We start from the raw sequence: 27,713 nt of genomic DNA, 5'->3' as shown, positions 1-27,713 counted from the left end.
AGGTTAAGTACTTAATTCGTTCCAGAGGTCTGTACTTAACCTGAAACTGTTCTTAACCTGAAGCACCACTTTAGCTAATGGGGCCTCCTGCTGCCACCGCGCTGCCAGAATCCGATTTCTGTTCTTATCCTGAAGCAAAATTCTTCAGGCTTATTTCTGGCTTTGTGGAGTGTGTAACCTGAAGCGTATGTAACCCGAGGTACCACTGTAACCATGTTCTATTGCTGCTGAGTGACTAATTAATCTATGCCATTTAAATAGCATGATATTTTACCATAACGATAACGGTGGCAAATTCATAAGCGCGCAATAGAACAAAATACACTCTAAATCTATCTTTGGGCAAATACTGGTACATTGGAACCTCGGTTCCCAAATGCCTCTGTTCTTGTATGTTTTGGTTCCCGAATGCTGAAAACCCAGAAGTAAATGCTTCCATTTTCAAATGTTTTCGGAACTTGAACGACACGACTTCTGCGGAGTGCAAGAAGCTCTTGCAACCAATGGGAAGCCATGCCTCGGTTTTCGAACATTTCGCAGGCTGAACGGGCTTCCGGAATGGATTTCGTTCGGGAACCGAGGTTCCACTGTAAACTTTCTATTTACAGCATGCAATTGCCGGAAGGGATGAGGCAAGTGAAACTCTTCCTGAAAACCCTTCTGCCAAGTATCTTAATATTTTTTTAAAAATATAGGGCTGTAGAACTAGGCACTCAGCAAAAGTTTTAGTCAAGGCCCTTAGAGACGTAGAGCATAGCTGGATGTGCATTTGCTGGTTTCCCACAAGAAACCCTTCAGCCAATGTGAGAACAGGATGCTAGAGAAGATTTGCCATTGGCTCTTCTTAAGCTGTTATCGTTCCTCTTAAATTTGCAGAGCTTATAAATCTTGTGATTTTGAGGGCATTATGAAGAGGGAAGATCCAACCTCTCCATCCTTAAGGAAATCAGCTCTGAGTGGTCACTGGAAGGACAGAGTGTGAAGCTGAGGCTCCAATACTTTGGCCACCTCATGAGAAGAGAAGACTCCCTGGAAAAGACCCTGATGTTGGGAAAGATTGAGGACACAAGGAGAAGGGGATGACAGAGGATGAGATGGTTGGACAGTGTTCTCGAAGCTACAAACATGAGTCTGACCAAACTGCGGGAGGCAGTGGAAGACAGGAGGGCCTGGTGTGCTCTGGTCCATGGGGTCACGAAGAGTTGGACACGACTAAACAACTAAACAACAACATGAAGATGGAACGAAGGCTAACTGGAGGAAATCCCACCCCTACTCCCACAATTGCCACCAACATTGCCACCAGGTTCTTACTGGCAATTGCTGGTGTCTCTTCACTGCAAAGGTTAGGCTTCTGTATCTTGATGCTGGTAAAAACTTTCAAGCCAAAGTCCTGCAAAATGAGAAAATGAGCCAGTATGAACCCTTCTCTAGAGCGTTATGCCTTCCCAAACAGCATATGTGTCTCTGTTCCCGAATACCTGACCAGGAGAGTCTCTACCTAATCTGGATTAACCCTTCAGGAGCTGAACATCCTCCTCTGCCCACTGCCAGGTGGTCTGGAAGGATACAGGGGGATAGAGAAACATTTTTCTCCCTCTCTCATAGAATCAAAGAATTGCAGAGTTGTAAGGGTGTGCAGGGAGGGACGCAGGTGGCGCTGTGGGTTAAAGCCTCAGCGCCTAGGATTTGCCGATCGAAAGGTCGGCGGTTCGAATCCCTGCGGCGGGGTGCGCTCCCGCTGCTCGGTCCCAGCGCCTGCCAACCTAGCAGTTCGAAAGCACCTCCGGGTGCAAGTAGATAAATAGGGACCGCTTACCAGCGGGAAGGTAAACGGCGTTTCCGTGTGCGGCTCTGGCTCGCCAGATGCAACTTTGTCACGCTGGCCACGTGACCCGGAAGTGTCTCCGGACAGCGCTGGCCCCTGGCCTCTTAAGTGAGATGGGCGCACAACCCCAGAGTCTGTCAAGACTGGCCCGTACAGGCAGGGGTACCTTTACCTTTACCTTTTAAGGGTGTGCAGTGCGCGACAGGGTGAGCTCCTGTTGCTCAGTCCCTGCTCCTGCCAGCCTAGCAGTTCGAAAGCACATCAAAGTGCAAGTAGATAAATAGGTTTCCCTCCAGCAGGAAGGTAAACGGCATTTCCGTGCGCTGCTCTGGTTCGCCAGAAGCAGCTTAGTCATGCTGGCCACATGACCCGGAAGCTGTCTGCGGACAAACGCCGGCTCCCTTGGCCTAAAGAGCAAGATGAGCACTGCAACCCCAGTTGTCCATGACTGGACCTAATGGTCAGGGGTCCCTTTACCTTTACCTAAGGGAACCCAAGGATAATCAAGTGGCCATCCAACCGCCTGCAACACAGGAATCTCAGCTAAAGCGTCCAGGACAGGTGGCCATCCAAACTTTGCTTAAAAACCTCCAAGGAAGGAGAGTCCAACACCTCTCATGGGAGTCTGTTTCACTGCCAAACAACTCTTACTGTCAGAAAGTTCTTCCTAATGATTAGTCGGAATCTCCTTTCTTGTAACTTGAAGCCATTGGTCCAGTCCCTACGCTCCAGAGGAGGAGAAAACAAGCTTGTTCCCTCTTTCATGTGACAGCCCTTGAAATATTTGAAGGGCTCCTCAGCCTCTTTTCCAGGCTAAACATGCCCAGCTCCTTCAACCGTTCCTCATAAGGCTTGGCTTCCACACCCTTGAAATATAGTTTTAAAATAAAATAAAAAAATAGTCCAGTAGCACCTTAGAGACCAACTAAGTTTGTTCTTGGTATAAGCTTTCATGTGCATCCACACTTCTTCAGATACACTGAAACAGAAGTCACCAGACCCTTATATATAGTGGGAGGGTGGGGAGGGGCTTTTCTCAGGAGGGTAGTAGGAGATGGGTGACTGACTCAATGGGTATGGTAAACCTGTTGTGTATGTATATACATATATATATATATATCTCGACTGCTTTAGACCAACATGGCTACCTACCTGTTTCTAGACCCTTGATCATCTTGGTTGCCCTCCTCTGTACATGTTCCAGCTTGTTGACATCTTCTTAAATTGTGGTGCCCAGAACTGGACACAGTACTCTCATGACATTAGAACTCATGGGCATCCAGTGAAACTGAATGTTGAAAGATTCAGGGCGGATTCAAAAAGCAGTTATTCACATGGTGCCTAGTTCAACTGTAAGGATGCAGGTGGCGCTGTGGTCTAAACCACTGAGCCTCTTGGGCTTGCCGATCGGAAGGTCGGCGGTTTGAATCCCCACGACGGGGTGAGCTCCCGTTGCTGTGTCCCAGCTCCTGCCCACCTAGCAGTTCGAAAGCACGCCAGTGCAAGCAGATAAATAGGCACCAGTCCGGTGGGAAGGAAAAAGGCATTTCCTGTCAGCATCGCCCTTGAGCCAGTGCACCAACTGGACTCATGCACTTCAACCCCGACTGGGCTAGGCGAGCTGGGTAGCACTGCCATTGACCACCTTTCTCACAGGGACAGGTCACCGTGCTGTGGACTCACAGCTTAGAGCTGAGAGCACCGGGTTCAATTGCACAATAATACAGTCGTTGCACAGCAGAGTTTTGCAGAGTCTTGCACAGTATAAACCACTCGGAGAGCAGCTCTGTAGAATATCTTCCTTTTATTCTATAGCTACAACTATGATACAAAACTATATACAGAGCTAAAGGATCTAAGCATAAATCAATGCTACACTGAGAGTCTGCAGCTGCTCTTAGCAGCAACCTTATCTCTAGACATGATCTCTAACACTCTCTCTCTCTCCGATACACTGACTGACTCACTCGCTGACTGATTCACTCACTGACTAAGTAGAAAGCAGAACATTGCTCCTCCTCTCTGTAGAATCAGCAGGCTCCTCAGGAGATTCTTGGATATGGGATGGGTGAAATCTCCTCATTTCCATGTGCTCTGGCCTCCATCTCATTGTGCCAGAAGTGGTTTAGTCCTGCTGGCCACATGACCTGGAAAGCTTTCTGTGGACAAACGCCAGCTCCCTCGGCCTGAAAGCGAGATGAGCGCCACAACCCCATAATCACCTTTGACTGGACTTAACCATCCAGGGGTCCTTTACCTTTACCTTTTATCTAGTTCAACACTGAAACTCGCTTCCACAGGAGGGAGTGATGGCCACGAATGTGGATGGCTCAGAGGATCAGACAAATGAGGGGGAAAGGCTATCAGTGGCTACGAGCCATGATGATGATGGTTTGCCTCCCCAGCTGGAGGCAGTGATGCTTCTGAATACCAGTCGCTGAAAACCACAGGAGGGGGGAAAGGGCTCTTGCGCTCGGATCCTGTTTGCAGGCTGCTTCCCACAGGCATTTGGTTGAGCAATGTGAGAACACTGGACTAAACGCATTGGCCTGACCCAGCAGGCTCTTCTTAAGGTTACATAATCTCTCTGCAGAGGACAATAGCTTTTGGTGGAAAACGAACTGCAGGGGAATGGAAACATTGCTGCGTGCGACGTATGCGGGGTGGAATGCAACACCGTGCTTCCTTACAGCCCTAGATTTTGGGTGGCTGAGCTGCCACTGTCACGCGGTGGGTCCCTACAATGTGCCCTCCTCTTCCTGGCGGACATTTCACTCCCCGACAAATCACAGAATCATAGAATTGCAGAGTTGGTGTGGCCCACAAGGATCACCTAGCCCAAACTCCTGCAATGAAGGACCCTCTCGCCCACATGGGGCTCATACCCATGACCCTGAGATTAAGGGTCTCATGCCAATGCAGCGGGTCCTTTGGCACTCACCTTGAGAATGTCATAGGCATCACCTTGACTGTAGCTGATGCCTTCCATAACAATATTTTTCCTACCCGTGCAGAGATCAAGGTACGGGTCAAGCAGGTAGTGGTGCCTGTAGACGTAACCTCGGAGGTCCTTCACAGGGAGCAGATCATAAACCTGACCACAAAAGTAGCCACAATTAAGCATGTCCTAAAATGCCCCTGCTATTTTTTATTTTTTCTATATATTTTTTACAAAGTAATAATCATAAATAAGTAAGAATAAAAATGTGCACCTCGCCACGGAGACCATTCCATTGTTACTATCCAACCACCCACAATTTCAACACCTCTTGCGATGGTTTGACCCCTTTCCATTTTAACAGTACAAATTCTACAAACGCCTTCCATATCACCTCTCCTCTAAAATGTCCCTGCATGGCCACTGCAGAACAGCTCTGACCACCAGAAAGTTATTCCCAATATTTAGTTGGAATCTCTTTTCTTGTAATTTGACTCGGGTCCCACCCTCTGGCACAGCAGAAAACAAGCTTGCCCTGTTTTTAGCCTTGAAGGTAGCCATCAGATCACCTCTCAGCCTTCTCTTTCCCCAGGCTAAACATACTCAACTGTGCCTCACGAGACTTGGTTTCCAGGACACAGTTTGGACAGAAAGGAATGGGTCCATTCAACACTTTGCCAAACCGTTTCAAAAGTGGATACAGATGTTCTATGCATCCCTGGTCCTCAGTTTATCAGTCCGGCATATAACTGGAATGAAACTTAGTTTTTTAAAATTGTTGTATGCACCCCAGTCTCTGAAAAACGAGAGACTCCAGAGGTTCTAGTGGTTATCCAGAGTCTGGCTTCCTTGAGAAAGGAAGTGTTTTGGAGATATATGGCCTTGCCCCTGCAATTGAGGGGGCCAGGGCCATACAACGTCAGTGTTAAGATAGTCCGTTCCACCTTAAGAGGAACAGGCTGTTGTGTGTCACATGTCTGTTTACTTTCCAGCACAGCTTGCTGGGAACTTCCGTTTGTGTATAGCTTTTGCTTATGCTGTTTGCTTGGACACGAAGGGGAGCAGGCATGTTTTTCCTATTGTCCTGATTATGCTGAATAAAATGCCTGTAAATATGTTTTACACAGCCTCTAATCTGCCCTTCTGTTGCGAAGAGTTCTTATCTCTGCTGAGTTACGTGTTGGAATCTCAAGCCTTGTCAGAGGAATTTGCCACTCTCCAGGCACCCGGCTTGAGTTCCTTGTTGACCTCCCTGTCTGCGGCTCCCGGCAGGATGCAGGCGAGGTCTCTATCGGCGATCCTCCTCAAACGTGAGAAGAACACACCACTCTTCCCTCCTCCCTGCCTTCCCCGGGAAGGGGAAAGAGACAGACAGAAATGTATTTACATGCCTTTATTTCTGTCTACGCAGCAGTACAGAGAAACACGTCTGCACTCTCCAAACACCAACAGCAGAGAGAAGAAACTCCACCCCTGTACTTCCAGTACAGGTCAGATGACACTCTGAGCTAACATCCGGTGCTCAGTACAGTGAATAGACTGTGCCTTTGTTCCCACAGTACAGTCCCAAACATCAACATCCTGTTTGGCTTTCCAGCCAGCTGCAGCTCGCTGCTGCATTGCTCCTTTTTCGTAACATTGCGTGCCCCGCTTCTGAAGCTTCTGAAGCTCTGGGTCGCAGATTCATGCTGCACCAAGGACCGGAGATCGCCCGGCTGCCGGCCAGTGGGCTGGAGCCAGCTGGGGGCCTGCCAATTGCCCCCGTTCCCTTGGATGCATCCCAACAGTCAGCACACCAGACATACATGCCACCTGGCTCGTGTACATGACATCAGCACACCCCATGGCACGGAAGCGCAAAAGTGGCTCTAGGAATGTTACACTTGAGGACAGCTTCAAAAGCAGATTTGACTCACAGTCTTAGGGGACATCTCAACTTCGGGCTTCAAGAGAAAGACACTCTTATCGACAGCATGGACAGCACAAAGGGAGCCTTTGGAGGCAGCAAGATGGAGGTGAGTTTTGCTGGTAGGGAGGCCTTCAGCATCAGAGAACCACAGATTCACCTGGAGGCATAAAGGGCATTTGAAAAAATTGTGAAAACAGGTTATTTATTGGGACGGAGTGATTTTTGAAGCTGTTGTTAAAGTTGCAAAACAGCAAAGCACGGGACGGAGCAATGGATAATTTCTGAAACAACAAGGGGATGTCAACCCCGCCCAAGGCATGGTGGAGAACAGCAACAACTGGGAAAAGGCAGACATAACATTATACAAGGACAGGAAGAAACACCACAGAATAATTGCCACACACAGAAAGAACAAGGATATAGTCAGGGTGCCTCACTTGTAGATCTATAAATCATTTAATGTGTCACCACAAATGGAAGTTATTAATATTGCAGTTGATGGATAAGGGATTATTATTTTGACCGGAATGTAATTGAAATTAATAAGATTTTGGAACGCAGAAGTAAAGAAAATAATCAAACCATCAAATCTTGCACGCAGGGGGCCACCTAAATTATATAATTACTATTATTGCTTTTAGTAATTGTATTGCAATTTGGTATTGTTATAATGAGGCTATTATTGGATTGTAATTTAAAAAATAATAAAAATTATTATAGAAAGGGCATTTGAAGAGTTCATTCTATTACATGACAGCACAGAGATAATCCCTTCTGGGATTTGTTTTCTCATCTTGGGTCGCCTTCCTCAGCTGCCAACAAGTTAATATTCTGCTGGTCCAGCTGGAAAAAATGGTGCTCTATGGACTACCAAGTGAGAACTTTGGCAAAGGGAACAGAGAGCCTCATGGCCATGTCTGCGCTGGGCCTCAGAGAGTCCCCACAACCTTACCTTGTTTGCGAAGCAGTTCTCCACGGTGAAATCTGCTGAATGGACCACTAGTTCTTTATTGGGCAAAATCGTGTAGAGAAGCAAACGGGCCAATGGAGCAGTGTCCATGTCGACAGAGAGGTCCAGAGAAAACACCCCTTTGGCTGGTAGATAACGAAATGTTAGTGGAAGTCTAAAAACAGACTTGAAATGATCCTTGCATAGTTTTGCCCCTAACAACAAATCTGCCCCTAGCAACAAGCTTTCTGCTAGCAACAGGTCTTCGCCACAAAAGGGTTTCCTTAGCAACAGACCTCTTTATTAGACAGGCTCTGAAGGAGGAGGTGTGGTTGCTACTCTGCTCTGATGGCTGCAGAGCAGGGAGGAGGAATGATTCTCTGCACAGTGGTACTTCGGGTTAAGTACTTAATTCATTCCGGAGGTCCGCACTTAACCTGAAACTGTTCTTAACCTGAAGACCACTTTAGCTAATGGGGCCTCCTGCTGCTGCCGCGCCGCCGGAGCATGATTTCTGTTCTCATCCTGAAGCAAAATTCTTAACCTGAAGCACTATTTCTGGGTTAGGTAAAGGTAAAGGTACCCCTGCCCCTAAGGGCCAGTCTTGACAGACTCTGGGGTTGTGCGCCCATCTCACTTAAGAAGCCAGGGGCCAGCGCTGTCCGGAGACACTTCCGGGTCACGTGGCCAGCGTGACATTGCTGCTCTGGCGAGCCAGAGCCGCACACGGAAACGCCGTTTACCTTCCCGCTGGTAAGTGGTCCCTATTTATCTACTTGCACCCGGAGGTGCTTTCGAACTGCTAGGTTGGCAGGCGCTGGGACCGAGCAGCGGGAGCGCACCCCGCCGCAGGGATTCGAACCGCCGACCTTTCGATCAGCAAGCCCTAGGCGCTGAGGCTTTAACCCACAGCGCCACCTGCGTCCCCATTTCTGGGTTAGCGGAGTCTATAACCTGAAGCATATGTAACGTGAAGCGTATGTAACCCGGGGTACCACTGTACGTAGTTTTACTTTATTTTCCTTAGGCCAGCAGTTGTATAAGTTGTAATGTTAATTCTTCCATCAATACTTAAAGCAGAACTGGAATGTGTTTATTCCCACAGGTGAGCTGAACTGAGGAAGTATATTCTGGGAGACTTTCTGAGTGACATTGCTGACTGAAAAGGGAACCCCAAATGATTGGCATAGTGCACTGACACAAAATTCCCAAGGAGGAAGAGAGGGAGGAAGAGAACAATTACAATTCATGAGTGTAAAATTATATTGTCTATGAGTATAAAATTGAGGAAACTCTGAAACATGTCATGCCGGAACCGCAAGGGCACATGGAAGCATATGTGGTGGCACTGTACTAAGGTGTGGGTTTACATCATGGGTAGGCAAACTAAGGCCAGGGGCCGGATCCGGCCCAATCACCTTCTAAATCTGGCCCGTGGATGGTCCTGGAATCAGCGTGCTTTTACATGAGTAGAATGTGTCCTTTTATTTAAATTGCATCTCTGGGTTATTTGTGGGGCATAGGAATTTGTTCATTATTTTTTTCCAAAATATAGTCCGGCCCCCCACAAGATCTGAGGGACAGTGGAGTGGCCCCCTGCTGAAAAATTTTGCTGACCCCTGGTTTACGTTATCACCTGGGTTTATAAAAAATTGGAAAGGTCACCAAGAATCAAGGGAGGAAATGGGAATGGAGTGCCACTTACCAGTACCTCCTCTGTGCTCCACAGGCAGAACATGGGTCCTTGATCGCACAATGACCCCCTTAGCCATCACCTGCATGGAAGGCGGAAAATGCCTGATAAAAGCATAAGAACACAACAGCCTGCTAGGTCAGGCCAGTGGTCCATCTAGTTCAGCATCTTACTCTCACTGTGGCCACCCATTTGCCTATAAGATGGAGGAGGATGGAGGAGGCAAAATATATTGTTACACTGATATGCCAGCAGTTCTTACACACAGGGAGTGTTCTGGCTTCCAGAAACAATCTCTCTCCTGGTAGTACAACATGAATTGCCATTACGCTTGAGCCTATCTTTGCAATTAGAAATCAAACATAGTTTGGCAGCTGAAAATGGATTTGAATGAGCACTATTCAAAGTCCTTTCCTTAAAAAAAAACCAAGAAACAGTCAGTTCACAAAGGCCTGTCAGAATAAAACAGCAGGCAGACGGACGACAAGGGAGCCAGTCTAACTTCTCTATGAAGAGTAATAATAATAATAATAACTGTCAGGTGCGGATGGTGGTTGCTCGTGAGTAACCAGGCAGGACTCCGACCTAGCTTTTACAGGTTTTATTGTGCAAACTATTTACAGTGCAGATCTACCAAGTTCATGTCTGTCTCAGTCACTTGCAGAAGCCGGGAGTGGCCCCTTCTTGCTTCTCCCCCAGCATAAGAACTTTGGTACCCCAAGCCTCCGCCTCCCCTCTTTGCGTTTCACCCCTCTGTGCAAGCTGGGCGACGGAAGGGGTGTGCGTCCCTCCTGCCCAGCCTGGCTAGGTGAGGCGCTGGGGCTCTCAGCAACATCCTCGAGCCCTCTCCTCCCTTGGCTGGCCCCTTCCCCTTGTTCTCCACTGAAGGTGTGGCTTTTCCCACCGCTGAAGGAGGAACTGCTCCTCAGGAGTTTCGGAAGCTCTCTGTATCCCTGCGGCCTCCCGGCTTCCCTCCCCTGTTCCGATGGCAGTCCCCTGATGATGATGATAATAATAATAATAATAATAATAATAATAATAATAATAATAATAATAATAATATATAATATAATATTCATACCCTGCCCAACTGGCTGGGTTTCCCCAGCCACTCTGGGTGACTTCCAACAGAATATTAAAAATACGATAAAACATCAAACATTAAAAACTTCCCTAAATAGGGTTCCAAAGTTTGGGAGCAGCCACTGAGAAGGCCCACTCCCAAGTCCCTACCAAAGAAAGGCCACTCTGTCCAGGCTTACCAAATAGTAAAAGACCACCTCCTCCTCTTTTACGACAGCTGAATTCAGAATATAATGGACCCGGAGCGTCTGAGTCTGACCACAGCTTAAGGTCCCAGGAACACGCTCAATGTGGAGGTAGCTTTGGCTTGGTGAGTAAAAACGCCCCGCTGAATAAGATGCGCCCTGGTGTTGGGGACTGATCCAGCCTTGTTCATACGCAGAGTTCGATTTATAAGTTGCCTGGCAAAGAAAGAAAGAGGAAAATGGCAGGTGCTCAGGGACTGGAGAAAATAAATCCTTGTTGTTCCTGTATTAGGGAATCATTGGTGCCTTGGGGACTATGAGATCAACTTTGTGATATTACACCAGTTCGAGATTCATCTCAGACCTATTTGCATGCCCAGCAACCAACACACACCTTTAGGAGACAATAAGAGTCAGATGTATCAACCCAACAGCCATTTCTGCTATCACATACACAGTCCCAGCCCTTGGGGGTCTTTTTCTAGTCCCAATACATTTCCTGGATTCAGAAATGGAATTGAAATTAATGGGAAATGACAAACCCAGAAAAGGTGATGAAGGAGAAAGAGAAAAGTAGGAGCCACAGGAAACTGAATCTCAAAGCATTTTTTAAAATTTCAACCGATCCAATTGATATTGGAGAGATTGGGCGGCCGTCCATCATGGATGCTTTAGCTGAGATTCCGGCATTGCAGGGGTTGGACTAGATGACCCCTGGGTCCCTTCCAACTTTAAGACTCTTACCATTCTATGATATTCCCGTGTTTTGTGCTTGCAAAGAATAAATTGCCTTATTTAGTTCTCAATCCCCTTGAACACTCACATGGATCCTGAGTTCAGGAGCTGTGAAGTTATCAGTGTCTATGGAAAACTGGGCTCGTCCCTGGTCATCAGTTACGTAGTTGGTGCTGGTTCCAGTTAGATGTACCCTAATCTGAATTGTTTCATTGGCAATTGGCACTTTGGCAGCATCCAAAAGCTTCACCTAGCAGGGCAAAAACAATACATATAGCAGTTTGGTCTGATGATGATGATGATGATGAAGATGATGTTGATGATTACAGTGGGACCTCTGGTTGCGAACAGGATCCGTTCCAGAGCCCCATTCGCAACATGAGCAGAACGCAACCCGCGTCTGCACGTGCACGGGTTGTGATTCTCCGCTTCCGCGCATGCGCATGATGTCATTTTGAGCGCATGCGCTAACAGTGAAACCCGGGAGTAACCCTTTCCAGTACTTCTGGGTCACTATGGGGCGCAACCTGAAAAGACATAACCTGAACCGAATGTAAGAAGAGGTAAGGTAAAGGTAAAGGGACAGCTGACCATTAGGTCTAGTCGTGACCGACTCTGGGATTGCGGCGCTCATCTCGCTTTATTGGCCGAGGGAGCCGGAGTACGGCTTCCAGGTCATGTGGCCAGCATGACTAAGCCGCTTCTGGCGAACCAGAGCAGCGCACGGAAACGCGAATGGGGAGTGCGTGTCCCAGGGGTGTGCCGCCCGCGCTGAGCATCCCAGGGGGGTGGCACAGTGATGTCACCCCCCTCGGGAATGACACCCGGGGGGGCACACCCACCGCACCCACCTTACTCCGCCTCTGAGGGAGATGACTGTCTGTAGGGGGCGTTCTATAAGTTCAGGTGGGTGAGGATGGAGAAGGTTGAGGACACACAAATTGCATCAGGATTCCAGAGGTGGCACCTCAGAGGTCGGAACTGGAGATGAGGGCTGGGGGCTGGGAGATGAACCACCGTGGCCCATCCATCCTCCTGTTCCAGTGCGTACAGGGAACATTTGTCTTTAAAACAAACATTCAGCTGTGGGGTCATGCGCAGTGGGGATCTCTCAGCCTGCCTTACCTGCCCAGTAAAGGGGATTCCAGGCTTGTAGTAAGAGTCCACATTCTCAAAGGTGATTGTGCTGAGAGTCGTAATGATCATGGTGGAAGCCGTGCCTGTCAATTCCACCCCTGCCAAATAGTCAAAGAGAGGTAGGTACATATAAGCACACATGGTGGGACTGGTCAAAGGTGGCTGAATTGTGGAATAAGGCATTTGCTGAGATCTCTTTGGTAAAAAACAAACAAACAGTTACTCTATCTTTCCACCTGGCAATTTTGAACCTATATGGAAACAGAATGGGATTTGAAAAGTAAATAACTTATTTCTCATCTCTTAAGAGCAGCTCAGGGCTGTGTTGCCAAATCCTAGAATATCCTTAATCTTAATATTTGGGATTGCTGGTGTTCAAGGGTTTCACAAATTGCCCATCTTGAAAAAGTACCCAAAGGGCAGAGCTTGAATCAATAATTTCTTTCCGAATTTCTTTTCGATATGTGGCATGATTTTCTTATGCAAATATTCTTATACAAATATTGAGGCACATTGTTGGTGCCGTTTGCATATGCAAATGTCTGGTCTATATGGAACCTTTATTCTCAATAAAGATGGAACTCACAGGTGGAGAATACTTTTATTTCTATAAATCTTTATTATTGTAAAGGGTATCCGTATAGGAGATGAAACTTTGTTATCCTTTTTGGAGATGTGCTGTATCTTTGCATTTCACCCTTCTAGGCTGTGACGCTTCATGGTTTGCGTTACCAATTCTTAGTTTTCTTTCTTTTTGTTATGTTTGCACTCATTTTGTTAACAAATCAATAAAAAGTAAAAGGGGGGGGGAAGGAAGGTGGGTAAGCGAGGGAATGTTATGTCCCTCCTGTCTGCCCTCACAAGCTCCATTGCCGGCTTCTGCTTTGCTTAAAATGCTGCCCTTCTTTTGTCAGGCTAGACAATTTCTCCCTTTTGGCCAGTAGCATTGTCCACCCATAGTGGCAGGAGCCTGATCCTTTCAATGGGAGAGGCTAGGGACCATAATAAGCCCCTGGACCTTGGTCCTTCCTTGGTTCACACATACCTGTGCCTAAAAGTACATGAAAGAGCACCTTTCCCAATATCAACCATCTCGGGCCCTACTTATGAGCAGAAGAGGCCCTCCTGGTTAGGCCGAACGCTGAGGGTGTCTGTTTTTTGGTGACTCATGACAGGGTCCACTCTGTGGTGGCTCCCTGATGATGAAATGCCTTCCTAGGGAGTTGTATCAGTCTCCTTCATTAGTAACTTATATATATATATATATTAATACATATTTATTAAAGTTTTTTGAATACAAATGCATAAATAATAAACAACATTACTTATTACATAACATAATTTCGTCACTTCTTTGGACTCCCTCACGTCTCCCGCTCCCACTTACATCGTTACAAAAAAAATTTTTTCCAAGCAAATTACCCACTTGTTTATCTTTATCTTATCTCCGCTCATTTAAATAAAATCTAGCAGTTTTCCAAAAAGTTTATATTTTCCTTAATCTCTCTTATCGTCAAATTCAGATCTAATTCAGTGGTGGGCAGTTATTTATGATCTAGCATCCTTCTTAACATTCAACCAGATTACAATATTTTTGTAAATAAATCTTGAATTTCCTCCAGTCCTCCTCAACCCTCTCCTCTCCCAGGTCTCGGATTCTACCAGTCATCTCGGCCAGTTGCATATAGTCCATCAGCTGCATCTGCCACTCTTCCAGTGTGGGTAGATCTTGAGTTTTCCAGCTCTTAGCGATGAGTATCCTTGCTGCCGTTGTTGCATACATAAAAAATGTTCGGTCCTTCTTTAGCACCTTCTGGCCGACAATACCCAGAAGGAAGGCCTCTGGTTTCTTAGTGAAGGTATACTTAAATACCTTTTTCAACTCATTATATATCATTTCCCAGAAGGCCTTCACTTTAGGGCAGGTCCACCAGAGGTGAAAGAATGTTCCCTCATGTTCTTTACATTTCCAACATTTATTATCAGACAAATGGTATATTCATTAGTAACTTATAGGCAGCGCTTTTTTTTCTTTAAAAAAATGTTTAGGGGTACTCTCATTTTGGCTGCTCCCCCTCTCCCCCTTCCTGCCCCTAACCCCTGGACGAGGGATTCGAGGCGGCAGCGATGGCACTGAGAGGACGGGAAGGCCCCCGGCAACGGCAGGGTTGCTTGAGCAAAGAGGGGCAAGAACTCGCCTCCTGGCTCTAGCCTGGCAAGAGGAAGAGGAGGAGGAGGAGGAGCAGTAGTAGCATCGCCTCCACCACTGTGGTGGTCACGTGGGGTTGCTATGAGGAATTATGAAAAAATGAAGCAAGCCATTGTGTCAGCCATTGTTTTGACTGGGTTTGAGTCATGTGACATGATTTCTGACCAATCCAAGCCTCTGCCTCTCTGCCCCGTTTTCTCTATGCCCGACAGTCACATACACAGACCAGGCATCCTGAGTACATAAAGATAGGAGGTAGCTTTGATGTAACTTTTGTTAATCTTAGGGTCAGGAAACAGAGTTCACATGGAGGTGATAAAAATGCCTGTCTTTCCTGTTTACTGCCTGTTTATGACCTACCGGGTTTGCTAAATGCATTCCTCCTTGGTTCCTGTTTTATTTAGCATGCTCAAGTAGTTCTTTGTAGTTAAGAAGCTTCCTCTGATCTGTTTTTTTAAATGATTTGGTATTTTTATTTTATTATTATTATTATAATAAATTTTATTAGTATTTTCCACACAACAACAACAAGAAAAATATCAAAAAATAACAATACACAAAACACAAAAACTGACATTCAAAAAACAACAACAAAAAACACAAATCCATATCTTACAAGTTAATAATATAAACACTAAAAAGAAAAACAAACATTAATTTCCACCGATCCCACAGCACCTCCTTTACCTCTCATTGCCTCTTTCTGTTTTCCTTTTCAGCTTCCTCCGATCTGACTTTGTTCCCACATGGGGATTTTTTGAAATGTTCAGAGGAAAGCTGATTGCTTCTTACAAATGCTGTGTTAAAGTTCTTTTGTTAATAAAAACGGCCTGGGCCAGGGAGTGGCTATCGCATTTGCTCCCAGAATCTTGCTGGTCAAGTCTAGTGTCTATTGAATCAATCAGGGTCCAGTCCTTCCTTTACCTTCAGAATGCAACATACTATGGCCGCCCCACATTCCCCTCCCTGGGCACCAGCAGGGAGAATGACAGAGCTCCAGTCTGCCCTGCTACCGCAAAGACAGCTGGCATGTCGGTTGGTCCATCGGTCGGTCAGGGCAACACAAAATGTTTAGGGGTATGCGTCCTGCTACATCCCCACAGCTTATTAGAGACATTGCAAAATCAACCCTGTTTTTCCTAAGCATTTGATGGCTGAAAGACCTTCCCCTGAAATTGTTAGGTTTTCAGAGCGAGTGTGAAATATACTCTGAATCGAGACTGGATTTCATGCTCTTTATTCAGCTTACAGTGGTGAGGAGGAATGGAAGTTCCCCCAGAATGTCTGCTTTATATACATTGTTTATGTGGAGTTTGGAACTGACAGGGTTAAAACTCCGTGGTGTCCTGTATCTGGGAGGAGCTCAACGCAGAGAAGTGCGTCACAGTCTGTGTGCAGACTTGCTTTCGCTTCTGCCTGAGACGCAGCTCAGCAGAGAGGCTGCGTCTGTGTGCCTTTGGAAGCACGGAGATGCCGGAAAGTTCCGATGGAATGAGACTGATTTACTGCTTTGTAAATAAACGCTTCTAGAGATAAGAACCGAACTGTCTTTGGACTTGATTTATCCCTTATCTCACACGGACGCAGGACCGCTGCTACTCTGCTCTCCTGCCAGGTCAGAGCTGCGCAGGGAAGCCTGACTGGACGCAGGAATTGTTTACACGAAAAGGTTATGGAAGTTCCGCGTTTCCTGACAAGTGTGAGAAGGAAGGAAGACCGCCAGTGTTGCGTTGCTGAGAGCCCCTGCCAGGAAGGGCAGTGGGGAATGCTGGAGAGCGGAGCCAAAAGCCAAGGAAGACGGCTGCTTCGGAGGTCCAGCTTTCTGGCAAACGTGTGAGTACGCTGAAAGCCCCGGTGGGTGGAAGATGGCTGCTGCCCAGGCACAGCAGGGCCATGAGAGCCATAATTTCCCCTTCGAAAGACTGAATGGGGCCAATGTGGAAGCCTGTGAAGCAGACGTGGCTGCTGCTCTGGAGAGAGAGCAAAGAGCCAGCGTTGATGCTTGGCTGTTGCCAGAGCTTCAAGGAAAGAAGCCCTGGGTCAAGTGGCAGGCACTGAAGACGGCGTCAGGCCGCAGTGGGAGCCAGACCAGAGGGGGCTAAGAGATGCCCAGAGAGAGCACCATGCTCAGAAAGAGCACCAAGCCCAGAGGGAGTTGAGATTGTTCCTGGAAGCTGTTTCTATGCTTCAACACATCTGTGTGATGGACTGTGTGCTGGAGAGAGGCTGAGAGCTGGGAAGAGGAAGGCAGTAGCAGTCTGTTCCTTAGGCAGCTGGGCACCCAGGAGTGGGGGTGCATGCCGATCCAAGAGCTCTGAGAAAGCCAAAGCCTCCAAGAGTTGTTTATGCTTTGAGGCGAAGTCCAACAGCGAAGGGCATTATCTGCTAGAGCCACAGGATGGCAGAGAGACCAGCCGGCGTGGAATGTCAACAAAGCAGTTTCCCAAGGCCAGTTCTCAGCTAAGGCATGAGAAAGCAGCCGGCCAGGAGAAAAACAAAGACAAGGCGTCTTATCATCTCACAGCTGCGATGGTGTCTTTGAGAAAAGGCAAAAGCCTTAGTCGGGGGGAGGCTGTGGCCATGGCAACCGGTGGGGGTGCAAGCAACGCCATGGCAACTTTGGAAAACAGCCAGAGACACCCTTTATCTCTCATTATCGATACGGGAGCTTCGCATTGTCTCGTAAATTCTCGAGAGTTCCTGAGAAACTGCAAGACTGGACACTATGTCACATTAGCAGATGGGTCTCAGAGACCATTGACTGAAACTGGGTTGTTATATTGTTCTTTTTTGGATCACGAGGTGCAAGCCTTTGTGGTCCCAGAGCTTGCACATTCTCTTTTGAGTGTGTCAACACTTCTTGCTGATGGGTTCGATGTTCTGTTCTCTAACAATTTGTGTTCCTTCTACAGGGATGGGAAGAAGCTCTACAGTGTTGAGAAAAAAGACAGGCTCTTTCTGGTGCAGATGCCTATTGAAAATGGGGCTGGTGGAAAAATGGGACTGGTGGAAAATGGGGCTAGTGGAGAGTCCATTAAAGATGCCCAAGTGCAGTGTGCCAATGTCCCACCACACCATGATTGTGTGCACCTGTGGCACAGGAGGTTTGGGCACATTGGGTGGTCATATGTGAGGAAGGCCGACGAAAACACCATTGGGTGTAGGTTCAAGGCATGCGACCGATACCTAGATTGTCAAGCCTGTAAGCAATCGAAGGTCACAACATGCACATATCCCAGGTCGGAGAGGAGAACCAGCAAACCCTTTGAACTTGTGCATGTGGATTTATCAGGTCCCATGCCAACGCCTTCTTTAGCTGGGTCTAAATGGGTTCTGGTTCTGATTGACGATTTTTCGAAGCATTCTTGGGTTTTCTCGCTTAAGTGTAAGTCAGAAGCAGCTGCACTGATCAGGGATTGGATCACAGCGGTAGAGCTGTGGTTCTCTACCAGGGTGATTTCCTTTCAATCTGATCGCGGGGGGGGGAGTTCACAGGTTCTGCGCTGCAATCGTTTTTCAGGCAGAAGGGTATCAGTCATTGATTGTCTGCCCCCTACAGTCCGCAACAGAACGGGGTTGCAGAGAGAAAATTTCGCACGTTACAGGAAGCAGCGAACGCTATGTTGGCAGACTCAGGTTTGCCACAGCGCTTTTGGGCTGAGAGTTATAAGACAGCATGTTTTGTGCAGAACAGGGTGTACAATTCCAGTGTAGGCAACACACCTTTTTTCTTACTGCATCAGAAGAAACCGAAAGTCCACTACTTTCGCGTTTTTGGGTCTGAGGCTTGGGTCCTCATTCCAAAGGCCATGCGCAGAAAGGGTGAGCCAAGATCTAGGAAGATGATCTTTGTGGGCTATGAGCCGGGTTCAAAGGCGTGGCGTTTCGCATACCCTACTGGCAACCAGTCTAAGCTGCTTATTAGCGGCAGTGCTGAGTTTTGCGAGCAGAGTGGGTGGAAACGTCTCCATGGGAACCCAGATGTTCTGTCAGACACAGATGAGGAAGAGGAGGAGGACGAGGCTGAACCTGTTGCTGAGGTGCACAGTCCACAGCCACAGAGTCCAGAGCCGGGATCTCCAAGGGAGAGGCTCTGTATCTCTCCAAAAGGGAGTCCCAGGACCCCTCCAAAGGTCTCTGTCAAGTCTGAGCTAAGGAGTGTACCATCCTCGCCAGCAGAATCAGCTGTACGCCTGAAACGGTGCAGCAGGTCAGAGGGAGAGGTTTCAGAAACAGGGGATGGTGTAGCTGACCCAGGTGAATCAGGCGCAGTTCCAGAATTCACACTGAGGAGGTCAGCAAGATCAACCAAAGGGAAGCCACCTGAAAGGTATGAAGCCACAAGTGTCTGGGTTGATGTGGCTAGATGTGAACCTGAATCCTTTGAGGATGTTCAGAAGTTGCCTCAGGAAGAAGCTAGCAAATGGCATGAGGCGATGCAGAAGGAGATGAACTCAATGGAGTCTCTAGGTGTGTTCTCCCTCACGAAGTTGCCGATGGGTGGAAAAGCCATGAGCTGCAGATGGGTTTACCGCTTGAAACCCACAGAAGCAGGAGAACCACAGTATAAGGTGAGGTTAGTGGCCCAAGGATTCACACAGAGAAAGGGTGTCCACTTCACAGAGGTATATTCGCCGACCTCGAGAGCGGAGACTTTGAGAACGCTTTTGGCGATAGCAGCACAGAGAGGTTGGTTGGTGAACCATTTTGATGTAGATGTCGCCTACCTGAACTCAGATCTCAAGGAGGAGTTGTACATGCTTCCTCCTCCAGGGTTTGAAGTCAGTGAGCCAGGCGTCATGTGGCGGTTGCACAAATCCATCTATGGATTACGCCAATCTGCCAGAAATTGGAATATGTGCCTACATGAAGCCTTAGAAGAGCTAGGTTTTAAGAGATCTCTTGCAGACAGTTGTCTTTACATTAGAGATTCAGCAAGTGGTGCAGGTGTTCGTAGATGACCTTTTGATCATGGCACAGACAGGTAAACAGGTGGAGAAGTTTGCTAGAGAGCTTGGAAAGCGGTTCAAGCTAAAGCAGCTTGGAGATGTCAAATCCTATCTAGGCGTAGAGATCACAAGGGCAAGTGATGGAAGCTTTTTGCTTTGCCAGAAAGGTAAGATTGAACAGTTGCTTGAGAAGTTCAGGATGAGTGATTGTGCAGGAGTGAGAAGTCCTATGGAGACTAGTTTTGTGAAGGACAGCCAGCAAGTAGAGCGCGCTGTGTTCGAGAATACTGAACTCTTTCAGTCAGCTCTGGGTAGTCTGTTGTATCTGTCACAGTGGAGCAGACCAGATATAGCGTTTGCTGTCAATCTGCTCAGTAGAGAGGCTTCAAGTCCTAGTGTGCAGGCCTGGAATAGTATAAAGCGGGTGCTACGCTACCTGCAAGATACCAAAGACTTTTGCCTCAAGATGTCAGCTGAAGGAGAAGTCAAGCTGACTGCTTGGGTGAACTCGGATTGGGCTAACCTTGAGGATCGCAAGTCAGTGTCAGGCCTAGTGGTGAAGTTTGGGGACTCAGTAATTGGGTGGAGGTCCCGGAAGCAAAGTCTCATAGCGCTTTCATCTACTGAAGCTGAGTTCAGTGCGCTATCAGATGTTTGCAGAGAGCTGGAGTTCTATGTGTGTTTGGTCGAGGAAATCTGTGGAGAGAATTGTCTGCCCATTGTGGTGCATGAAGACAATCAACCATGCCTCAAATTGGCTGAGACGGGGCAATTCAAGGCGAGGACCAAACATTTGGACATACGTTTCCGGAATGTATGTCAGAGCGTTCATGAGGGGCTAGTTGCTCTGAAATACTGTCCCTCAACCAAGAACCTCGCTGATGGTTTCACAAAACCATTAACCTTCCAGAAGCACGAGGAGTTCTGTGAGGGTCTGTGTATGGGGAAAGCATTGTTGGCTATTGTCCCCAGATGCAGGACAAGAGGGGGTGTGGAGTTTGGAACTGACAGGGTTAAAACTCCGTGGTGTCCTGTATCTGGGAGGAGCCTGACGCAGAGAAGTGCGTCACAGTCTGTGTGCAGACTTGCTTTCGCTTCTGCCTGAGACGCAGCTCAGCAGAGAGGCTGCGTCTGTGTGCCTTTGGAAGCACGGAGATGCCGGAAAGTTCCGATGGAATGAGACTGATTTACTGCTTTGTAAATAAACGCTTCTAGAGATAAGAACTGTCTTTGGACTTGATTTATCCCTTATCTCACATGGACGCAGGACCACTGCTACTCTGCTCTCCTGCCAGGTCAGAGCTGCGCAGGGAAGCCTGACTGGACGCAGGAATTGTTTACACAAAAAGTTTACACAATGGGCCCCACGTGATTGACTAATTCCGGGATTCACCTGTAGGCCAATCAGGTTGCGGATTCACTTCCACCTGGAGCTGGATTATATGGCTCCTGTGGACCAATCAGACTGCTGCATTCTGGACCCTATTGTTCTAGGACCAATCAGACTGCTGCATTCTGAATCCTATTGTTCTAGGACCAATCAGACTGCTACATTCTGAATCCTATTGTTCTAGGGCCAATCAGACTGCTACATTCTGAATCCTATTGTTCTAGGGCCAATCAGACTGCTGCCTTTTGGATCCTATTCCACTCAGTACATAACAGGGTGATTAGGAGTTTTGAAACGTTTCCAGAAGGTTTTTCTTAGCTGAATGGTTTTAAAACTGACATGCTGGGCTCCTTTGGAGGACTGGTGGGAGATGAATTTAATAAATAAAATAAAATACCTGTGCCTTCCTCTTCGATCTTGCCTTCCACCTTGAGGTTCATCGCATATCCCTCCCGCTTCAGATCAAAAATCTTGGTTTTCACCACCTGAGAGAGGCAGCCATGCCCATTTGCCTGCACCGGAAGACAGAGAGTTGTAGCAGCTACCAATGAGAATTGCGTCATTACACAAAACAAGGTGTTTGAGGTCAAGGCAGTCAGGTTCACACAATAGCCACTGATCTCGGCACACTCATTCATTTATATCTGTCCGTTTATACAAGGCTGGCAATAGTTCAAGAGGAAAAATCCGGACATTTGTTGAGCTTTCCTTGGGCGATCGCCAAAAAAGTTGACAATCACTCGCTCTCCCCCCAGTTATCCGCCATCACCAAGCAGCCCATGGCAGATCGAAAGCCATCGATGAAGATGATCATCCAAATGCCATAGACCAAATGGAGCAAACAGCACACAGACCTAGTGGTGGGAGGAAAAAATCCTTAAATAAGAGACACGGGGGAATGATTAATGGACTTCAGTGTCTGTACACTAATGCGCAAAGCATGGGAAATAAACAAGATGAACTTGAGCTCTTGGTACAGCAAACTAAATATGACATAATAGGCATCACTGAAACCTGGTAGGATAAGTCCCACGATTGGAATGTAATAATGGAGGGATACAATCTATTTCAGAGAAACAGACCAGACAAGAAAGGAGGAGGAGTGGCATTATATGTCAGGGATGTGTATACCTGTGAAGAGATCCAAGATTTAGAACCTCAAAGCCAAAGTGAGAGCATTTGGGTCAAAATTAAGGGAGAGAAGAATAACAGTGACCTCATTGTGGGAGTTTACTATAGATCCCCAAGCCAAACGGAGGACATAGATGATGCCTTCCTGGAACAGATGGCCAAGCATGCAAAAGGAAGGGAGATAGTAGTAATGGGGGACTTCAATTACCCGGATATTTGTTGGATGTCAAACTCAGCCAGGAGCATAAGGTCAAACAGATTCCTCACTGGCCTTGCAGACAACTTCATTGTCCAGAAAGAGGGAGAAGCAACAAGAGGAACAGCCATTTTAGATCTGGTCCTAACCAATGTTGATGACCTGGTTAGTGGGGTAGAAGTGGAAGGATCATTAGGCGCGAGTGATCATGCTCTTCTGAAGTTTACTATACAGCAGAAAGGAGCAGCCAAGCATACTAGGACTCAATTTCTTGACTTTAAGAAAGCCGACTTCATAAAACTTAGGGAAGTGCTGGGTGAGATCCCATGGACAGTAATACTAAAAGGAAAGGGAGTTCATGATGGCTGGGAGTTTGTTAAGAGGGAGATAGTAAAAGCACAACTTCAGGCAATACCAATGAGACGGAAACATGGAAGGTGCCTAAAGAAGCCAGGGTGGCTATCTAAAGAACTTTTAACTGAGTTAAGATTAAAAAAGGATGTGTACAAAAAATGGAAAAAGGGGGAAACCACCAAAGAGGAATTCAAACAAATAGCCAGCACGTGTAGACACAAAGTCAGAAAAGCTAAAGCACAGAATGAACTCAGGCTTGCTAGAGAGGTTAAAAGCAACAAAAAGGCTTTTATGGGTATGTTCGTAGCAAAAGGAATAACAAAGAAACAGTGGGGTCACTCAGAGGAGAAGATGGTGAAATGCAAACAGGGGACACAGAAAGGGCAGAACTCCTCAATGCCTTCTTTGCCTCAGTCTTCTCCGATAAAGAAAACAATGCCCGACCTGAAGAATTTGGAGCAAATGATTCAGCAGAGGAAACACAGCCCAGAATAACTAAGGAGATAGTACAAGAATACTTGGCTAGTTTAGATGTATTCAAGTCTCCAGGGCCAGATGAACTGCATCCAAGAGTATTAAAAGAACTGGCAGATGTGATCTCAGAACCACTGGCAGTCATCTTTGAGAATTCCTGGAGAACAGGCGAAGTCCCGGCAGACTGGAGGAGGGCAAATGTTGTCCCTATTTTCAAAAAGGGGAAAAGAGAGGACCCAAATAATTACCGCCCAGTCAGTCTGACATCAATACCAGGGAAGATTCTGGAGCAGATCATTAAGCAAACAGTCTGTGAGCACCTAGAAAGGAATGCTGTGATCACCAATAGTCAGCATGGATTTCTGAAAAATAAGTCATGTCAGACTAACCTGATCTCGTTTTTTGACAGAATTACAAGCCTGGTAGATGGAGGGAACGCAGTGGATGTAGCCTACCTTGATTTCAGCAAGGCATTTGACAAGGTGCCCCATGATATTCTTGTAAAGAAGCTGGTAAAATGCGGTCTTGACTATGCTACCACTCAGTGGATTTGTAACTGGCTGACTGACCGAACCCAAAGGGTGCTCATCAATGGTTCCTCTTCATCCTGGAGAAGAGTGACTAGTGGGGTGCCACAGGGTTCTGTCTTGGGCCCGGTCTTATTCAACATCTTTATCAATGACTTGGATGATGGACTCAAGGGCATCCTGATCAAATTTGCAGATGACACCAAACTGGGAGGGGTGGCTAACACCCCAGAGGACAGGATCACACTTCAAAACGACCTTGACAGATTAGAGTACTGGGCCAAAACAAAGAAGATGAATTTTAACAGGGAGAAATGTAAAGTATTGCATTTGGGCAAAAAAAATGAGAGGCACAAATACAAGATGGGTGACACCAGGCTTGAGAGCAGTACATGTGAAAAGGATCTAGGAGTCTTGGTTGACCACAAACTTGACATGAGCCAACAGTGTGACGCGGCAGCTAAAAAGCCAATGCAATTCTGGGCTGCATCCATAGGAGTATAGCATCTAGATCAAGGGAAGTAATAGTGCCACTGTATTCTGTTCTGGTCAGACCTCACCTGAAGTACTGTGTCCAGTTCTGGGCACCACAGTTCAAGAAGGACACTGACAAACTGGAACGTGTCCAGAGGAGGGCAACCAAAATGGTCAAAGGCCTGGAAACGATGCCTTATGAGGAACGGCTAAGGGAGCTGGGCATGTTTAGCCTGGAGAAGAGGAGGTTAAGGGGTGATATGATAGCCATGTTCAAATATATAAAAGGATGTCACATAGAGGAGGGAGAAAGGTTGTTTTCTGCTGCTCCAGAGAAGCGGACACGGAGCAATGGATCCAAACTACAAGAAAGAAGATTCCACCTAAACATTAGGAAGAACTTCCTGACAGTAAGAGCTGTTCGACAGTGGAATTTGCTGCCAAGGAGTGTGGTGGAGTCTCCTTCTTTGGAGGTCTTTAAGCAGAGGCTTGACAACCATATGTCAGGAGTGCTCTGATGGTGTTTCCTGCTTGGCAGGGGGTTGGACTCGATGGCCCTTGTGGTCTCTTCCAACTCTATGATTCTATGAGTACACGAAAAATTTTAAAAAAATTTAACCCCCCCCCCAAACTAGGACATTTGCTTTTATTTTATTTTAAATCCCCCCAGATGGGCATGTAGGCCCCCCTGATACTTTCTGGACAAAGGGATCAAATGTTCCTCAGGTTTTTGAAGAGACTTCAGTGAGGAACAACAGGCACCAACAAAATGAACAAATATATATTCCTGCAGCCATACCCACAATTTCAATCATTTTGGCTTGTCTGATGGGATGACATTTCCCTCGTTTCCTGCTGAATGCCATTCTGGGGTTTCTCCCAGAGCCTTGGGACTCCCCTTGAGTAAATCAGGATGAATGTCCAATTATAACAGGTCACCCGGGAGGGCCGGCTCCCCAACAGTATTCTACATTTCATTTTCAGCTTCCGCTTTGGGTCTCACCTCTCCACTGAACTCTTCACATATTCCTTCCGATGCTTCTCTGTTACAGCCCCCTCCGGAACTGGAATAAACATGCCAGCCTCTGTGTTCATTACATTTCCGGCAGACACGGACCTTCACCTGCCCAGCGACAGGCTTCCCGTACGTGTACCTGTAGTCAGGAAACAGCCACAGCATCACTTGAAAGATGACATCATTATACAGTGGTACCTTGGAAGTTAAACGGAATCTGTTCTGGAAGTCCGTTTGACTTCCAAAACTGATCTCGTTTTTTGACAGAATTACAACCCTGGTAGATGAAGGGAACGCAGTGGATGTAGCCTACCTTGATTTCAGCAAGGCATTTGACAAGGTGCCCCATGATATTCTTGTAAAGAAGCTGGTAAAATGTGGTCTTGACTATGCTACCACTCAGTGGATTTGTAACTGGCTGACTGACCGAACCCAAAGGGTGCTCATCAATGGTTCCACTTCATCCTGGAGAAGAGTGACTAGTGGGGTGCCACAGGGTTCTGTCTTGGGCCCGGTCTTATTCAACATCTTTATCAACGACTTGGATGATGGACTCAAGGGCATCCTGATCAAATTTGCAGATGACACCAAACTGGGAGGGGTGGCTAACACCCCAGAGGACAGGATCACACTTCAAAACGACCTTGACAGATTAGAGTACTGGGCCAAAACAAAGAAGATGAATTTTAACAGGGAGAAATGTAAAGTATTGCACTTGGGCAAAAAAAATGAGAGGCACAAATACAAGATGGGTGACACCAGGCTTGAGAGCAGTACATGTGAAAAGGATCTAGGAGTCTTGGTTGACCACAAACTTGACATGAGCCAACAGTGTGACACGGCAGCTAAAAAAGCCAATGCAATTCTGGGCTGCATCAATAGGAGTATAGCATCTAGATCAAGGGAAGTAATAGTGCCACTGTATTCTGCTCTGGTCAGACCTCACCTGGAGTACTGTTTCCAGTTCTGGGCACCACAGTTCAAGAAGGACACTGACAAACTGGAACGTGTCCAGAGGAGGGCAACCAAAATGGTCAAAGGCCAGGAAACGATGCCTTATGAGGAACGGCTAAGGGAGCTGGGCATGTTTAGCCTGGAGAAGAGGAGGTTAAGGGGTGATATGATAGCCATGTTCAAATATATAAAAGGATGTCACATAGAGGAGGGAGAAAGGTTGTTTTCTGCTGCTCCAGAGAAGCGGACACGGAGCAATGGTTCCAAACTACAAGAAAGAAGATTCCACCTAAACATTAGGAAGAACTTCCTGACAGTAAGAGCTGTTTGACAGTGGGATTTGCTGCCCAGGAGTGTGGTGGAGTCTCCTTCTTTGGAGGTCTTTAAGCAGAGGCTTGACAACCATATGTCAGGAGTGCTCTGATGGTGTTTCCTGCTTGGCAGGGGGTTGGACTCGATGGCCCTTGTGGTCTCTTCCAACTCTATGATTCTATGAGTTCTAAGTAGCAAAAACAGTACAAAAATGTCTGGAAACCAAGGTTCTCTTATGGTGGCAATGGTGCCCACCTGAGAGGTTCCGGAATGGAGTTCAAGTGAGTTCTGGGTGAAATAAGCCCTGAATAAGTGGCCCAACATTGTGAGGAATTCAGTGCAGCTATGACAATCATTCCATCAGAGCTAGGGTGGTGCGGCCAAGGCTGGATTGGAGGCCTAGCTGTCAAGCATCCCTTATTTGGAGGGACAGTCCCTTCTCCCAGCGCCATGTCCCGCTGCTGTCCCTTATTGATGGATGTCCCTTAAATTTCACAGGTTTCAAAGGAAGCAGCTCCTCTCCTTCCCTCCCTGCCGGCCAGGGAGGAGGGAGGCTCCAAGTGTGTTGCTTGGCTGCCCGGTCCGCCCCCCTCCGCCCCCCTCCGGCCTCCTCTCACCAGCCTCGGCCCCTGGGAGCCCCTCCCCGCCGGGACTTGTGGGAGCCTCGGGCCCTTCCGCTGCCATCCTCCTCGTGGCCGCCGAACTGAGCGTCTCTGCCTGGGGCCTCCCCTCTGCCCGTCTCCGCTGCTCCCGCTAGGCCGTACTGCGGCTGTGCCGCTGAAGGACCCGAATGAGATGGGCAGCCTGGCATGGCCTATGAATTGATGAGGAGCCTTGAGAGGAGAGCGAGGGCAACCATAGAGAAAGCAGTTCAGAGAGAGGAGGAAGAGGAGGAGGCAGAGGCGCGGGCAGGTGTTCCAAGGGCTACAAAGGAAGGACCGCAAGTGCTTCTCCCATAGATTTGAATTGGTAGACTAGCATAGATGGTCTGATCTGCGGGTTTACTTTGGGCGCTATTCCCCCCCCCTTCCTCCCGCCCCGCCTGATGGAACTGAGAGCTGCAGATGGAGCACGAGAGAAAAGATACAGAACTGCCACAGCATCTTCGTAGCTTGGACTTCATTTTACGCGAAAAGTGGTTGCTGCTGGTAGTTATTTAATTGCAGTGTTTCATCGGCTGGTGTCTTGAGCAGCAACCTCTGGAAACGAAGGGCTCTCCAAAATTATCTGGTCCCTTTTAACTGGTTGACTAAAATCCCTTATTTTGGCTG

The 27,713-nt window shown here is 47.4% G+C and overlaps 2 protein-coding genes across 2 annotated transcripts in view; one reads left to right on the top strand and one right to left on the bottom strand.

The window, feature by feature from the left end:
• Positions 1-9,536, top strand: part of LOC307208743 (vomeronasal type-2 receptor 26-like) — a 98,330-nt gene extending 88,794 nt beyond the window's left edge. The window contains exon 3 of the mRNA XM_079963667.1: positions 9,527-9,536. The gene's annotated coding sequence lies outside the window, so the exon portion shown is untranslated. The remainder of the gene's footprint in view (positions 1-9,526) is intronic.
• Positions 1-27,713, bottom strand: part of LOC307210984 (alpha-2-macroglobulin-like) — a 75,174-nt gene that overhangs the window by 27,821 nt on the left and 19,640 nt on the right. The window contains exons 8-17 of the mRNA XM_079967181.1: positions 25,165-25,315; positions 21,403-21,517; positions 12,446-12,555; positions 11,409-11,570; positions 10,580-10,801; positions 9,336-9,399; positions 7,628-7,770; positions 6,683-6,832; positions 4,770-4,922; positions 1,246-1,393 (exon numbers count right to left, since the gene is read on the bottom strand). Coding sequence (XP_079823307.1) covers positions 1,246-1,393; positions 4,770-4,922; positions 6,683-6,832; positions 7,628-7,770; positions 9,336-9,399; positions 10,580-10,801; positions 11,409-11,570; positions 12,446-12,555; positions 21,403-21,517; positions 25,165-25,315 — 1,418 coding nt within the window. The remainder of the gene's footprint in view (positions 1-1,245; positions 1,394-4,769; positions 4,923-6,682; positions 6,833-7,627; positions 7,771-9,335; positions 9,400-10,579; positions 10,802-11,408; positions 11,571-12,445; positions 12,556-21,402; positions 21,518-25,164; positions 25,316-27,713) is intronic.

This window comes from Podarcis cretensis, assembly GCF_951804945.1.
Source record: "Podarcis cretensis genome assembly, chromosome: 2".
Classification (NCBI taxonomy): Eukaryota; Metazoa; Chordata; class Lepidosauria; order Squamata; family Lacertidae; genus Podarcis; species Podarcis cretensis.
The sequence above is the reverse complement of the archived record's forward strand: the minus strand, read 5'-3'. Positions and strand labels throughout refer to the sequence as shown.